We start from the raw sequence: 14,052 nt of genomic DNA on the forward strand, positions 1-14,052 counted from the left end.
GGGCTCCAGTAGGGGACTCCCTGGTGGGGAGGAACGGCCTCCCTGATCTGAACCCGAGCGGTCGTTTGTTATTGGACTTCTGTGCTAGCCATGGATTATCCATAACAAACACCATGTTCGAACATAAGGGTGCTCATAAGTGTACCTGGTACCAGAGTACCCTAGGCCGAAGATCAATGATCGATTTTGGGATCGTGTCATCTGATCTGAGGCCGCATGTTTTGGACACTCGGGTAAAGAGAGGGGCGGAACTGTCAACCGACCACCATCTGGTTGTGAGTTGGATCAGGGGAAATTTCCGGATAGACCTGGTAAGCCCAAACGAGTAGTGCGGGTGAACTGGGAACGCCTGGAGGAGGCCCCCGTCCTAGGTATCTTCAACTCACACCTCCGGCGGAGTTTTTCTGGCATTCCTGTGGAGGTTGGGGGCATTGAGCCGGAGTGGGCGGTGTTCAAAGCCTCCATTGCTGAAGCTGCGGCGGCTAGCTGTGGCCTCAGGGTCTTAGGCTCCTCAAGGGGCGGTAACCCTCGGACACCGTGGTGGACACCGGTGGTCAGGGAAGCCGTCCGATTGAAGAAGGAGGCCTTCCGGGATATGATATCCTGGCCCGAAGGGCTGCAGCTGCTGCCGTGTCGGAGGCTAAGCAGCGGGTGTGGGAGAAGTTCGGAGAGGCCATGGAGAAGGACTTTCGGTCGGCACCAAAGTGTTTCTGGAAGACTATCCGGCACCTCAGGAGGGGGAAACGGGGAACCATCCAAGCTGTGTACAGTAAGGATGGGACTCTGTTGACCTCAACTGAGGAGGTTGTCGGACGTTGGAAGGAACACTTTGAGGAACTCCTGAATCCGAATAACACGCCCTCTATGTTGGAGGCAGAGCTCGAGGTTGATGGTGTTTCATCGTCAATTTCCCTGGTGGAGGTCACTGAGGTGGTCAAACATCTCCGCAGTGGCAAGGCCCCAGGGATTGATGAGATCCGGCCAGAAATGCTTAAGGCTCTGGGTGTTGAGGGGCTGTCATGGTTGACACGCCTATTCAACATCGCGTGGGAGTCGGGTACACTGCCAAAGGAGTGGCAAACCGGGGTGGTGGTTCCCCTGTTCAAAAAGGGGGACCAGAGAGTGTGTGCCAATTACCGGGGCATCACACTTCTCAGCCTCCCTGGTAAAGTCTACTCCAAGGTGCTGGAAAGGAGGGTTCGGCCGATCGTCGAACCTCAGATTGAAGAGGAACAATGCGGTTTTCGCCCCGGACGTGGAACTACGGACCAGCTCTTCACTCTCGCAAGGATCCTGGAGGGGGCCTGGGAGTATGCCCATCCGGTCTACATGTGTTTTGTGGATCTGGAGAAGGCGTATGACCGGGTCCCCCGGGAGAAACTGTGGGAGGTGCTGCGGGAGTATGGGGTAAGGGGGTCTATCCTCAGGGCCATCCAATCCCTGTACTCCCAAAGCGAGGGCTGTGTTCGCGTCCTCGGCAGCCAGTCAGTTTCGTTCTCAGTGGATGCTGGTCTCCGCCAGGGCTGCGCCTTGTCACCAATCCTGTTTGTGATATACATGGACAGGATATTGAGGCGTAGTCGTGGTGGGGAGGGGTTGCAGTTCGGTGGTCTGAGGATCTCGTCACTGCTTTTTGCAGATGACGTGGTCCTCATTGGATCATCGGCCTGTGACCTTCAGCACTCACTGGATCGGCTGGCGGCCGAGTGTGAAGCGGCTGGGATGAGGATCAGCACCGCTAAATCTGAGGCCATGACTCTTAGCAGGAAACCGATGGATTGCTTACTCCGGGTAGGAAATGAGTCCTTAGCCCAAGTGAAGGAGTTCAAGTACCTCGGGGTCTTGTTCACGAGTGAGGGTACTATGGAGCGTGAGATTGGCCGGAGAATCGGAGCAGCGGGGGCGGTATTGCGTTCGCTTTACCGCACCGTTATAACGAAAAGAGAGCTGAGCCGCAAGGCAAAGCTCTCGATCTACCGGTCGATCTTCGTTCCTATCCTCACCTATGGTCATGAGGGCTGGGTGTAGGAGCCATTTTTTATGTTGTGTAGGTATTTACTTTTCCACAAGGGTGCAGTATTGTTTCTGTTCCTTTCTTTACCCCAGAATCTGCCCTAGCTGTTAGAGATCAGGAGAGCTGATTAGTTTGAGTGGAGTGGTGGTGGGAGAGACACAGTTTTTACACGACAGCCAGAGAATCAATAAAAGCTTTTTGTTTGTCAACTTGCCTTATCCTTTTTGTTGAAATAAACGGGAACCTCACCCAAAGACATCATAACCTTCGCAACCTTTCTTTTTTATTCACTCTGGAATCGAGTTAAGAACCATCCCAAACCACCATCAGGTGACAAGTTTTGTTTTTTGAATAGTCACCACACAAGTAAAAACTGTTTGCCCTGGATGGAGGACAAGTAAGGAGCTTTGCCTTGGATGGAAAGAGGCTGCTGTGTGGATCAAGAGGAGGCCATGGAGCTTGCAACCCCTTCCCCCTCTTCACCAGACAGAGCCAGATGAGAAAGGTAAAGGAAACAGCAGACAATAAAACTGCAGGAACAAAGAAACTGAGCCTGTTTGAGTGATTTAATGGAACTGGACTGTGTTGATGCATTGGATTTTGGAACTGGATGTCATGAATGTTGATGAATGGAAAAGGTAATGAAAATGGAAAGCTAATTGGAAAATGGAGGAAAATGATCATCACCTGTGAATGACTGCTATTGTCTGCTGACGTCACATGTTGACATATTGACAGTGTGGAAATGGAGAAAAATGCTGATGTTGAAAATGTTATTCTTGAGGAGCGTGTTGCAAAAAGTGATGTTGCAACTGCAAACAGTGATGTTGCAAAACTTGAAGAACATGCTGTAAAAAGTGATGTTGCAAAAAGAGAGAGAAAATTAACTGCAAAAGGTGTTTCATTTCTAATCGAAAACCTACAAAAGAACCGGAAGTTAACCTTGAATCAAGCATCCAAAATCAAGTTGCAGATCGATGATCTGGTATCTGTCAAAATAACAACTGATTCTTTGAGCAATGTTGAAAATCTTATAAAGGAGTTTAATAAACTGTGTGATGCTGCTGCTGAAACTCATGATGCATTGATGGAAATGCCACTGCCTGAAGAAGAATGGAAAAGGCAGCAAGCATGGTTTGAACAGAAATTTAAAGCAAATGAAAAGTTCATGTGTGATGTGTATAAATGGTTGAAGGATGCTCAAACACATTGTGACAAAGAGTCTGTACTTCAGGAGGATGAGATTCAACCAAATGTTGACCAGGAGGATGAGATTCAACCCAATGATAGTATTTCAAATGTTTCCCCCCTTGGAAAAACACGGGTCTCATCTAAGTCTAAATCTTCGTCTAAATCTTCCATCACAAACTCTGCATGCTTACGAGCAAAAGCTGAAAAGGCAGCACTAATCCAACACATGGCTGCTCTGGAGAGGAAACATGCACTGGAGGCTCAAGAGGAAAAACTGCATGCAGAACAGGAAAGATTGAAAAGACAAAAGGAACAACTGGAAATGGAAACCCAACTAGCTGCTGCTACAGCTAAAATAGCCATACTGGAAAGCAGTGTGGTGGGAAGTGGTTCTACCCCATCCGATGGAATGGACTCATATTTCAATAAAGCCACAAAATCTAAAATGGAAATGTCACAAAGGTCAAAGTCAGAACCAGTGCAACAACCACCCTCACAGCAACCACCCTCACACCTGCATGATGCATGCTCTAAGGAAAGAAAATCTGCCCAAACACAACCATGGGAAACCCTCACTTCAATACAACCCATGCAATCCCTACAAAGACCACCAGGAGGCCATACAACTGTCTTCAATTCACTGCAAGGTCACAGGTCAAGCAATGTTTGTACCACACCACAAATGAACACAAATGAAAATAAAATACAGGACATTGGCAACATTATGCAGCGACAAACAGAAATCACTGCTCAGCTGGTTCAACAACAACACTCAGCATCTCTTCCACCTCGAGCAATACCCATATTTGATGGTGACCCTCTACAGTATGGATCTTTTATCATGGCCTTTGAGCAGGGGGTTGAAAGAAAAGTCAATAATCTCCAGGACTGCTTGTACTACCTAGAACAGCACACCAGGGGGCAGCCTAGAGAACTGGTCAGAAGCTGCTATCACATGCCAAATGATCAAGGCTATCACAGAGCCAAGTATTTGTTAAAGGAACACTTCGGCAATGAAATGAAGATTGGGGCAGCTTACATGGAAAAAGCTTTAAGTTGGCCACCAATAAAAGCTGAAGATGTTGCCGCTCTTCAAACATACATGTTGTTCTTGAGAGGATGTTGCAACATGATGGAAAGTCTACAATATATGGCAGAAATGAATGTACCATCAAACCTGAAACAGCTTGTGATGAAACTGCCCTACAAATTAAAAGAAAGATGGAGAGCAGCTGTTTGTGACCTACAGGAGAGACGAGGAAGTAGAGTTTTGTTCTCTGATTTGGTCAACTTTCTGGAACATCAGATCAAAATTCTCTCTGATCCTGTTTTTGGTAACATACAAGACACACAAACTGCTACACTTAAAGGAGAAGCTCCCCCAAGATTTCCACCCAGGAATAAAAATCCAGCAACTGTGGCAGCTGTAAACACTTCAGCAGGTATAAGGTCTGCACCGCTCTACCATGCCTTTTCTTTATCAAAAAGCAAGACTACATCATGTTGCATATGTAAAGAGGATCACGCAATAGAAGATTGTGTACATCTTAAGAACAAAGTGCATCGTGAGAAACTTGATCTTTTAAGGCAAAGTGGTGTTTGTTTTGGTTGTCTAAAACCAGGTCATATCAGCAAGAGCTGCAAAAAACGTCTAACATGTGATGTATGTAACTTCAGACATCCTACAATGCTTCACAATCCAGCTAAATTCAGAACATTTGAACAGTCAAACAACACTGTTGTCCCTCAGCAGACCTGTGCTCACACTGGGGCCGGTACACAGGAATGTGTTCTCTCAATTGTACCTGTACAAGTAAAGGTTAAGAATGGAAACAAAATTTTGACCACTTACGCTTTCCTTGATCCAGGAAGCTCAGCTACCTTTTGTACAGAACGCCTGATGAGACAGCTGAACATGGACAGTATCCAAACACACATCTTCCTGCGAACTATGGGACAAGCACACACTGTAAAGACTCATGTTCTGACTGGACTGGAAGTAGCTGGTTATGATGACAACAGGTTTCTAGACCTACCTGAGGTTTACACTCAACAAACCATGCCAGTTACAAGAAACAATATTGCGAAAGAAAAGGATCTCAGAAGATGGCCTCACCTGCGAAAGATTAAAGTTCCCGAGCTTGAAGTTGGAGTGGATTTGTTGATTGGCACAAATGCCTCAAAGCTTTTGGAGCCTTGGGAAATCATTAACAGCTGTAATGATGGACCCTATGCTGTTCGGACCCTATTGGGGTGGGTGGTGAACGGCCCACTTAAAGGAAGTGGAAGTGATACAGGGAAGAATGGCTGCCCTACTGTCACTGTCAATATGATCTCCATTGATAAAGTGGAACAGTTGTTAATCACACAATACAACCAAGACTTCAATGAAAGGTCATGTGATGACACTTTAATGTCAAGAGAAGATATGAGGTTTCACCACATTATGGAAAAAACAATTCGTCTTGAAAACAACCATTATTGTGTTGATTTACCTTTTAGGGATGATGATGTCATAATGCCAAACAATCGATGCATTGCTGAACAACGAGTCATGAGTTTGAAAAGAAAGTTTCAGAGGAACAAAGAGTATCATCAGGAGTATGTGCACTTCCTTAATGATGTTATTAAAAGTGGCTATGCGGAGCAGGTGCCTCAACAGCAACTGAACGGAACTGAAGGTAAAATCTGGTACATACCACATCATGGGGTGTATCATCCCAAGAAGAAAACCCTGAGAGTTGTATTCGACTGTGGAGCAAGTTTCAAAGGCACATCTTTGAACAGCCAGCTGTTACAAGGTCCTGACCTCACAAATTCCCTCTTTGGTGTTCTTCTGAGATTTAGGCAAGAAGCAGTTGCCATCATGACTGATGTTCAAGCTATGTTTCACCAAGTCCAAGTTTCTCAGAAACATGTTGATTTTCTCCGATTTTTGTGGTGGCATAATGGAAATGTAATGCAACCGTTGGTGGACTTCAGAATGAAAGTTCATATATTTGGAGCAACTTCATCACCGAGCTGCGCCAATTATGCGTTAAAGAGAGTTGCTGATGACAACACGGCTCATTACAGTGACAAAGTGTTACAGACCATCAAACAAAATTTTTACGTGGACGATTGTTTAAAGTCTGTGTCTTCAGAAGAGGAAGCTTTGCAAATGGTACAAGATCTCACTGCTGCATGTGCCAAAGGAGGCTTTCGGCTCTCAAAGTGGATGAGCAACAGTCGAGCAGTTCTTGCCAGCATCCCTGAAGAAAATCGTTCCAAAGCAACCAAAGAGCTCAATTTGGATAAAGACAACTTGCCTGTTGAAAGAGCTCTTGGATTGCACTGGTGTGCAGAAACAGACATGTTCATGTTCAAGATTGCACTGGAAAATCGTCCATGTACCCGCCGTGGAATCTTGTCAGTGGTTAATTCTATCTATGACCCTCTTGGTTTCTTGTCACCATTCACACTGCCTCCTAAGCTGATGCTACAAGAGCTGTGCAAAAGAAAAATTGGTTGGGATGACACAATACCACAAACCTTTCTGCAGAAGTGGACACAGTGGCTGACAAATCTGCATAAATTGTCACTGTTAAAGGTGGAACGGTGTATCAAGCCGAAGAACTTTGGAAAGGTAAGCAGTGCACAGCTGCATCACTTCTCAGATGCTAGTGAGTGTGGATACGGCGCTGTTTCTTATCTGAGATTGAAAGGCATCTCTGATGAAGTTAACATTGCTTTCATGGTTGGAAAGTCCAGAGTCGCCCCCATGAAACAAACCACAATACCAAGGCTTGAACTCACAGCTGCTGTATTAGCTGTCAGACTAGACAAGATGATTACAAAGGAGCTTCAACTGGAATTGGACCAGTCAGTGTTCTGGACCGACAGCACGACGGTGCTTAATTACATTTCAAGTGAAACAAAGAGATTCCACACATTTGTAGCGAACAGAGTGGCTGTCATAAGAGAAGCTACAGAGGTGGCCCAGTGGAGGTACATAGGCTCTAAACAGAACCCCGCTGATGAGGCTTCAAGAGGACTGTCAGCTGATGATTTTCTGAAATGTGAACGTTGGCTCAAAGGACCAGAGTTTCTGCTGACTGAGGAAAGGACCTGGCCAAAACAGGAGGTAAACAAACCTGCCGTCAGCTTGGATGACCCCGAGATCAAACAAGACCTCACAGTTAATGCTTGTGTTGTTGATGATGCATCCAATACTATGAACAAGCTTCTAACCTATTTTTCAGACTGGGAAAAACTCAAAACTTCAGTCGCCTGGTTTTTGAAGTTTAAAGACCTACTTCAACAGCTAAGGAAAAAAGGTAAAACATGCAACAAAGGACATCAACACAAAGCAAAGATAAATGTTCAACCATTGACACGGGATGACTTACATAATGCAGAACTGGAAATTGCACGCCTCTGCCAACAGCAAAGATTTCACAGGGAAATCTCCCTCTTGGAGAAAGGAGCATCATCTGTGCCAACCAACAGTGACATCTACAGGTTGGATCCCACACTCCAAGATGGGCTGTTGAGAGTAGGAGGCCGCCTGAGAAAAGCATCCATGCCTGAAACAGTAAAACATCCAATAATTCTGTCTAAAGATCAATACATATCCAAACTTATCTTACAACATATTCACAAGCAAGTGGGTCACGCTGGACGTAATCATATGATATCTACACTTCGAAAAACCTACTGGATAACAAATGCAAACTCAGCCTGCAGAAAAATCATTGCTGATTGTGTTACCTGTCGTCGTCTTCAAGGGAGAGTTGGAGAACAGAAAATGTCTGACCTTCCAGCTGAAAGACTCCTGCCAGACTTGCCACCGTTTACTAATACAGGCGTGGATTATTTCGGCCCTATTGACATCAAAAGAGGTCGCAGCATGGTCAAAAGGTATGGCGTAATCTTCACATGCATGACCAGCCGGGCAGTACACCTTGAAGCAGCCCACTCACTGACAACAGATTCATGCATAAATGCCATCCGACGGTTCATGTGTCGACGTGGGCAAATCTCCAACCTCAGGTCAGACAACGGCACCAATTTTGTTGGAGCTGAAAGAGAGCTAAGGGAAGCTCTTAGAGCCCTGGATCACAACAAAATTCAAAGTGCTTTGGCAAAAAGAGGAATAGCATGGATATATATATATATATATATATACATCAAACGAAGATGGAGACAGGTACAGTATCTGTCAGATTTATTTTGGAAGCGGTGGGTAAGGGAGTATCTTCCACTGCTCCAAGAAAGACAAAAGTGGACAAAGCCACGAAGGAATTTTTCTGTGGACGACGTTGTTGTTATCATGGACCCTTCTGCTCCAAGAAGTTCATGGCTGATGGGTAAAGTGACCAAAACCTTTCCAGACAGGAGAGGTGTTGTCCGGTCAGTTCAGCTGAAGACCAAGACAGGCTTTCTGGAGAGGCCTGTCACCAAGCTCTGCATGCTATTGGAGACATAAAGATTGTTATTAAAGACTGATTTATGGATTGACTTATGAAAGAAAGAAGATTTGATTTATGAACACCGACTTCTGAAAGAAGAAGAAGAAGATTTGCACACACACACACTCTTTTTGGCTCCTTTTTAAAATATGTTTATATAATTGTAGTGCACACCAACACAATTATGGGGCCGGTGTGTAGGAGCCATTTTTTATGTTGTGTAGGTATTTACTTTTCCACAAGGGTGCAGTATTGTTTCTGTTCCTTTCTTTACCCCAGAATCTGCCCCAGCTGTTAGAGATCAGGAGAGCTGATTAGTTTGAGTGGAGTGGTGGTGGGAGAGACACAGTTTTTACACGACAGCCAGAGAATCAATAGAAGCTTTTTGTTTGTCAACTTGCCTTATCCTTTTTGTTGAAATAAACGGGAACCTCACCCAAAGACATCATAACCTTCGCAACCTTTCTTTTTTATTCACTCTGGAATCGAGTTAAGAACCATCCCAAACCACCATCAGGTGACAAGTTTTGTTTTTTGAATAGTCACCACACTGGGTGATGACCGAAAGGACGAGATCGCGGGTACAAGCGGCCGAGATGAGTTTTCTCAGAAGGGTGGCTGGCGTCTCCCTTAGGGATAGGGTGAGAAGCTCAGCCATCCGTGAGGAGCTCGGATTAGAGCCGCTGCTCCTTAACTTAGAAAGGAGTCAGCTGAGGTGGTTCGGGCATAAGGATGCCCACTGGGCGCCTTCCTTGGGAGGTGTTTCAGGCACGTCCAGTGGGGAGGAGACCTCGGGGAAGACCCAGGACTAGGTGGAGAGATTATATCTCAACACTGGCCTGGGAATGCCTCGGGATCCCCCCGTCAGAGTTGGTCAATGTGGCCCGGGAAAGGGAAGTCTGGGGCCCCCTGCTTGAGCTGCTCCCCCCGCGACCCGACCCCGGATAAGCGGATGAAAATGAAAATTAGATGAGACGATTGTGAAGGAAGATAAATTATATGGTCACAACTGGTAGAAAGGTTTAAGGGAAAATGGAGTAATGGGATTTGGTTTAGAGATTCAGAACTCTATGATATTATTGACAATGTCAATTTTAGCATAAGAAGTCTGATATTATCATATGCAAAATGTAAAGCCTCTACAGTTGTTTCCTTTGTTGGTGAGTTTGGTGTGAAGAACTTAACTGGCCTCACAGAGCCCTGACCTTGACCAAATCAAACACCTTTGGGATGAACTAGAACGGAGATTGCGAGCCAGACCTTCTCATCCAACATGAGTGTCTGACCTCACAAATGCTCTTCTGGATGAACAGACATTTACATGTAACAGACATTTACATGTAATGCCTAGTTTTAATTAACATTTAGTGTTTCCCCACTGCAGGCGAGTGTACACAGCAGAGGAGAGCATGCGCTCGCCTCTAATAACTCCAGACGAGGAGGGCTTCTTGCCAGACGGAAGTCTGTGTTATCCCGACCCCGTCGATCTTCATTGTTCCACAGACTCAGGTAAACAGGTCAACAGGTTTATCTCTGGAGGGTTTTTTCCATGTAATGTGGCTATCCAGCTGCCTCCCTCCTCTTTCTACACATCATGCTATCTCAGCCATAATCCACTTAACCACTAATCGCATTTGGATCTTTGTTGTCGTTACTGCTCATAGTAATGTGGCCATGCTGTTGAAAATTCAACATTAAGCTCTGCTTTACCAAACTTTGTATTTACAGTAGTTTAGTTAAGTGGTGTAATGATAGTGGCCTCTGCTTTTTCACACTCACAAATACACTTATAAATTGACAAGAAAGTGAACCCAGTAGAATTGTCTGCTTTTCTTCATTAATTGGTCATAACATTTTATCTGACCTTCATCTTGAACACAAATGCAGCAAAACACAAAATGCTTAAGCTAATACCACACACACAATTCAAATCTTAGTGGTCGTTATTGTACACACCCATTAAACCTCCAAGTGTTTGTGGTGGAAAAAGAAAGTCAAATCTTCTGCAGAAGTAACCTCAAGTAAGAGTGTGTGATAGTTGCTTATCAAACCTTCACAACTTCAAGGAGGATTTTCTTCATTACAGAACAGGTGCTGCTCAGATGTATTTGTAGGATGCCTGTGACTATTAAGTATCCTGTTTATGCATTTAAGCATGTCAACATTATTGTCAAATTTCAGTGTCCTGTATAAGGCTTCATTTCGGTTTTGGAAAAACTTGATTTTTCTAGCTAGATTTACTAACCAGGATACTGGTGCATGTATACATCTTATCCCGGGCTCTGACCACTGCTGAGTTCCTTCACAGGCTCCATTATTACATCTCAATCCCGTCTACTGCGCCCTGGCTCAATGCAATGGCAGTGCCTGCACGACACAGACCAAAGTGGAGGACATGTTTAATACCTGCTGTCATCTCTCAATCCCATTGCTTGCAATTAGGTGGATAACACAAATATCAATGCGATGTTGGCATTTGATAGAACAAAGCCAAAGCAGACTAATTTTCACTAGCCACCATACAAGACTCTAAACAACCAGCACGTGGTTATAAGTAACCGGAATACTTGTACTGATCATGTATACGAGCATATTAATAACCAGATTTCACAATGTTTCATGTAAAAACAATATTTTGAATATGATCAAAACTGGGATAAGCTTTAAAACTGGGATACTTGTGTCAATATTAAAGCAGTCAGTGTGAAAGTCTCTATTTGGTAAAGACCTTGTCTTTTACTTGGCCGCTCCAACAGGTGGATTTTCAATCCCTTCTCTCTATGTAGGCGTGTTGTCTTACTGAACTGAGGACTTTCTAAACCCCTTCCAGCTTAAGTGACGTATTAAAAATTGACTAATGTAATAATTTGACTTGTGTTTAGTTTTTTGAAGTAGATTGTTATTGCTCATGATTGTAACTTGGGTGAGGCTGTGACCATATTTTATTACAAACATACAGAGATGCAGATAACTCCCATGGCTTCACACCCTTCACTTCTTATCGCTGTATATGGCTTCTACAGTTTGTTATACACCTCAAGTCTTATGAACTGACCGCTCTCCCTAATGACCTTCCTCGTTATCTAACTCAACTTTGGTCCAGATGCTGATGTTCCTGAGCCGGCCTCTGGCCTCGGAGCTGACTTGCTGGATCTGTACCAGAGGAGAGAGCAGTGTGACATCACCATCCAAGTAGCAGATCAGGTTTTCTCCTGCCACAGGTGCATACATTCTATTTCTTTTGTTTTTCTATTGTTTCCTTTTCCATTCCTCCATGGTGATTCACCAGCCCTCTGTATCAATACATCAGTAAAAGCACATTCTGTTAGTTTTTTTCCTCATAAAAGTCTTGTAGTAAATATCAGTACACCTCAGCCACATTTACCAAACGTAAAACAGTACAGAGGTTGCGCATCTGTTGTCGACTCATGCTAGTGTTGAGCAGCAGTGAATGGTCAATCATCGATGCAGAGGTGGTAGTAGTAGCAGCTGGTAACCATGGAGACAGGTTTCTCCCAGCGTATGCTCGGGGAGCAGGCATCCAGCAGAGGCTCATCAGAGAGACGAAGCTAGGCTGTTTTTCAGTTGCTCTGCAGCAGTGATCCGTATGACAGCCCAGTGTTAGCTGCTGCAGCAGCTCTCACCCAGAGGCTGAATCAGGGCCACAACAGACCAATGACATTACTGTTGCTACTTTACTATATTAATCTGTTTCACACCATTTATCTCTTTTACAAAAGAGACACAGCCAGAATGTAATTGTAGATAAGTTAAAGGGACCATAAGTGTGTGCCATACACTAGTGAAAGACACATTTCCATCAATGTCTGCATTATTGAACAACACAATCCTGAATAATTAAGTATCGGCTATTGCAACTTAGCAAGGACTTCTTCTTCTGAAGTTAGCATTCTAACCAGTTAGCACTGTTCCATCTTACAATAGCGAGACACTGTAGAATCAAGTCTGCCCTGAGGAGGTAGTGCTGCTCTTGGGGCCTATTATAAGTTGTTGTCTTGAAAATGCAATGACAGCTGAAGCTCTTGACTAGTCACCATCACCAGCACCAGCTACACAAGGAAACATGCACACAAGGAAAACCAACAGAATTTACATCTATATAGCTCAAAAGCAGAGGATTAATGAAGAGGCACGAAGAATAGAGCTTGTCCATACCGTACAGCTACATTCTTCAGGGATCTTGTTCTGGATACGGTGTTCGACTGCAAGGTTTTTATGTTTGTCTGGAAAGTTATTCACTATATTGTGTGTATTATTGATTTACCTGGTTATTATCATACTGGGGAGTATTTAAGATGATGTTCCCAGACTTTTCAGAACTTATCTGATCTTTATAAGTTCTTCTTGGTTGGTGTGTTTGTTGCAATCTCTTTTGGTCTGAATATTAATCCACATTTGGATTATAATTACTGACACTTCACTTCCGAGTATTTATAGCAGCAGGATGGTGCATGTTGGACTAAGACAAAATAAACTTCAGTGCTGAGGTTGATTGTAAAAAAGGAACATGTCAGTCAGTGCAACAACGTGAGTCGTTGATGTTCTTTTAATAGTTTTTGGGGAACAATGGAGCTCTGTGGTGCAGAGGAATGAGATGTAACAGACTATTATACACAGAAAATGCTTCCTAATAGGATCAAGTCATTTTTGGTTTTATTTACAATTAGAAAATATACATAATCACCAGACGTATCCTTTAATGTAGCTTATTAAGTACTCTAAACACCTCAGTGGCATTTCATTTTAATATCACTGACAGTACAATTAAGCCAAGGAGAATAAAAACACATTCTCCAGGGACTAGAGAACAGACACAGATAATGTTTTGTCCTCCCGCTTGTCACTTCAAAGCCTAAGTAAACACAGATCCGCCAGATGATGTAAAATATTAAAGTGGTGACCTGCTTTATTGGGTTTCTAGGGCAGTGCTGTGTGCACGGTCTCAGTACTTCCGAGCCATGCTGAGCGGGAGCTGGATGGAGAGCTCCAGACAGTGCATCACCCTGCAAGGGTAAGATCTGTGCATCAGCATCATTAAGCATTATATCTCAGGGATCATTAATGCACCTCCACCCCTGCTCTGACAATTCTACATTTCATCCCGTAACAATACAACTGAATCACCGCACAATGCTACATTACATATTCATGGATTGCAACAGAGGTGGTGGCTCTGTACAGTTTGAGGGTTCACTCAAAATGTCATGTTTAGACACTCAGACACACACACACACACACACACACACACACACACACACACACTCACACACTCTGCCCCCTCCTGCCAGTAGAATGTCAAATTAGGATGCACATGAATGTCTTCCAAACCACCACCCACAGTCTACAGTCAGAGCGGCATTAGGCTAGTTTTTCCTC

The 14,052-nt window shown here is 44.2% G+C and overlaps 1 protein-coding gene across 1 annotated transcript in view; it reads left to right on the top strand.

The window, feature by feature from the left end:
• btbd8 (BTB domain containing 8) overlaps window positions 1-14,052 on the top strand; it is a 36,608-nt gene that overhangs the window by 4,965 nt on the left and 17,591 nt on the right. Inside the window, exons 4-6 of the mRNA XM_062395446.1 lie at window positions 10,040-10,164; window positions 11,759-11,876; window positions 13,598-13,687. Of these exons, the coding sequence (XP_062251430.1) occupies window positions 10,040-10,164; window positions 11,759-11,876; window positions 13,598-13,687 (333 nt within the window). The remainder of the gene's footprint in view (window positions 1-10,039; window positions 10,165-11,758; window positions 11,877-13,597; window positions 13,688-14,052) is intronic.

This window comes from Platichthys flesus, chromosome 9, assembly GCF_949316205.1.
Source record: "Platichthys flesus chromosome 9, fPlaFle2.1, whole genome shotgun sequence".
NCBI classification, from domain to species: Eukaryota; Metazoa; Chordata; class Actinopteri; order Pleuronectiformes; family Pleuronectidae; genus Platichthys; species Platichthys flesus.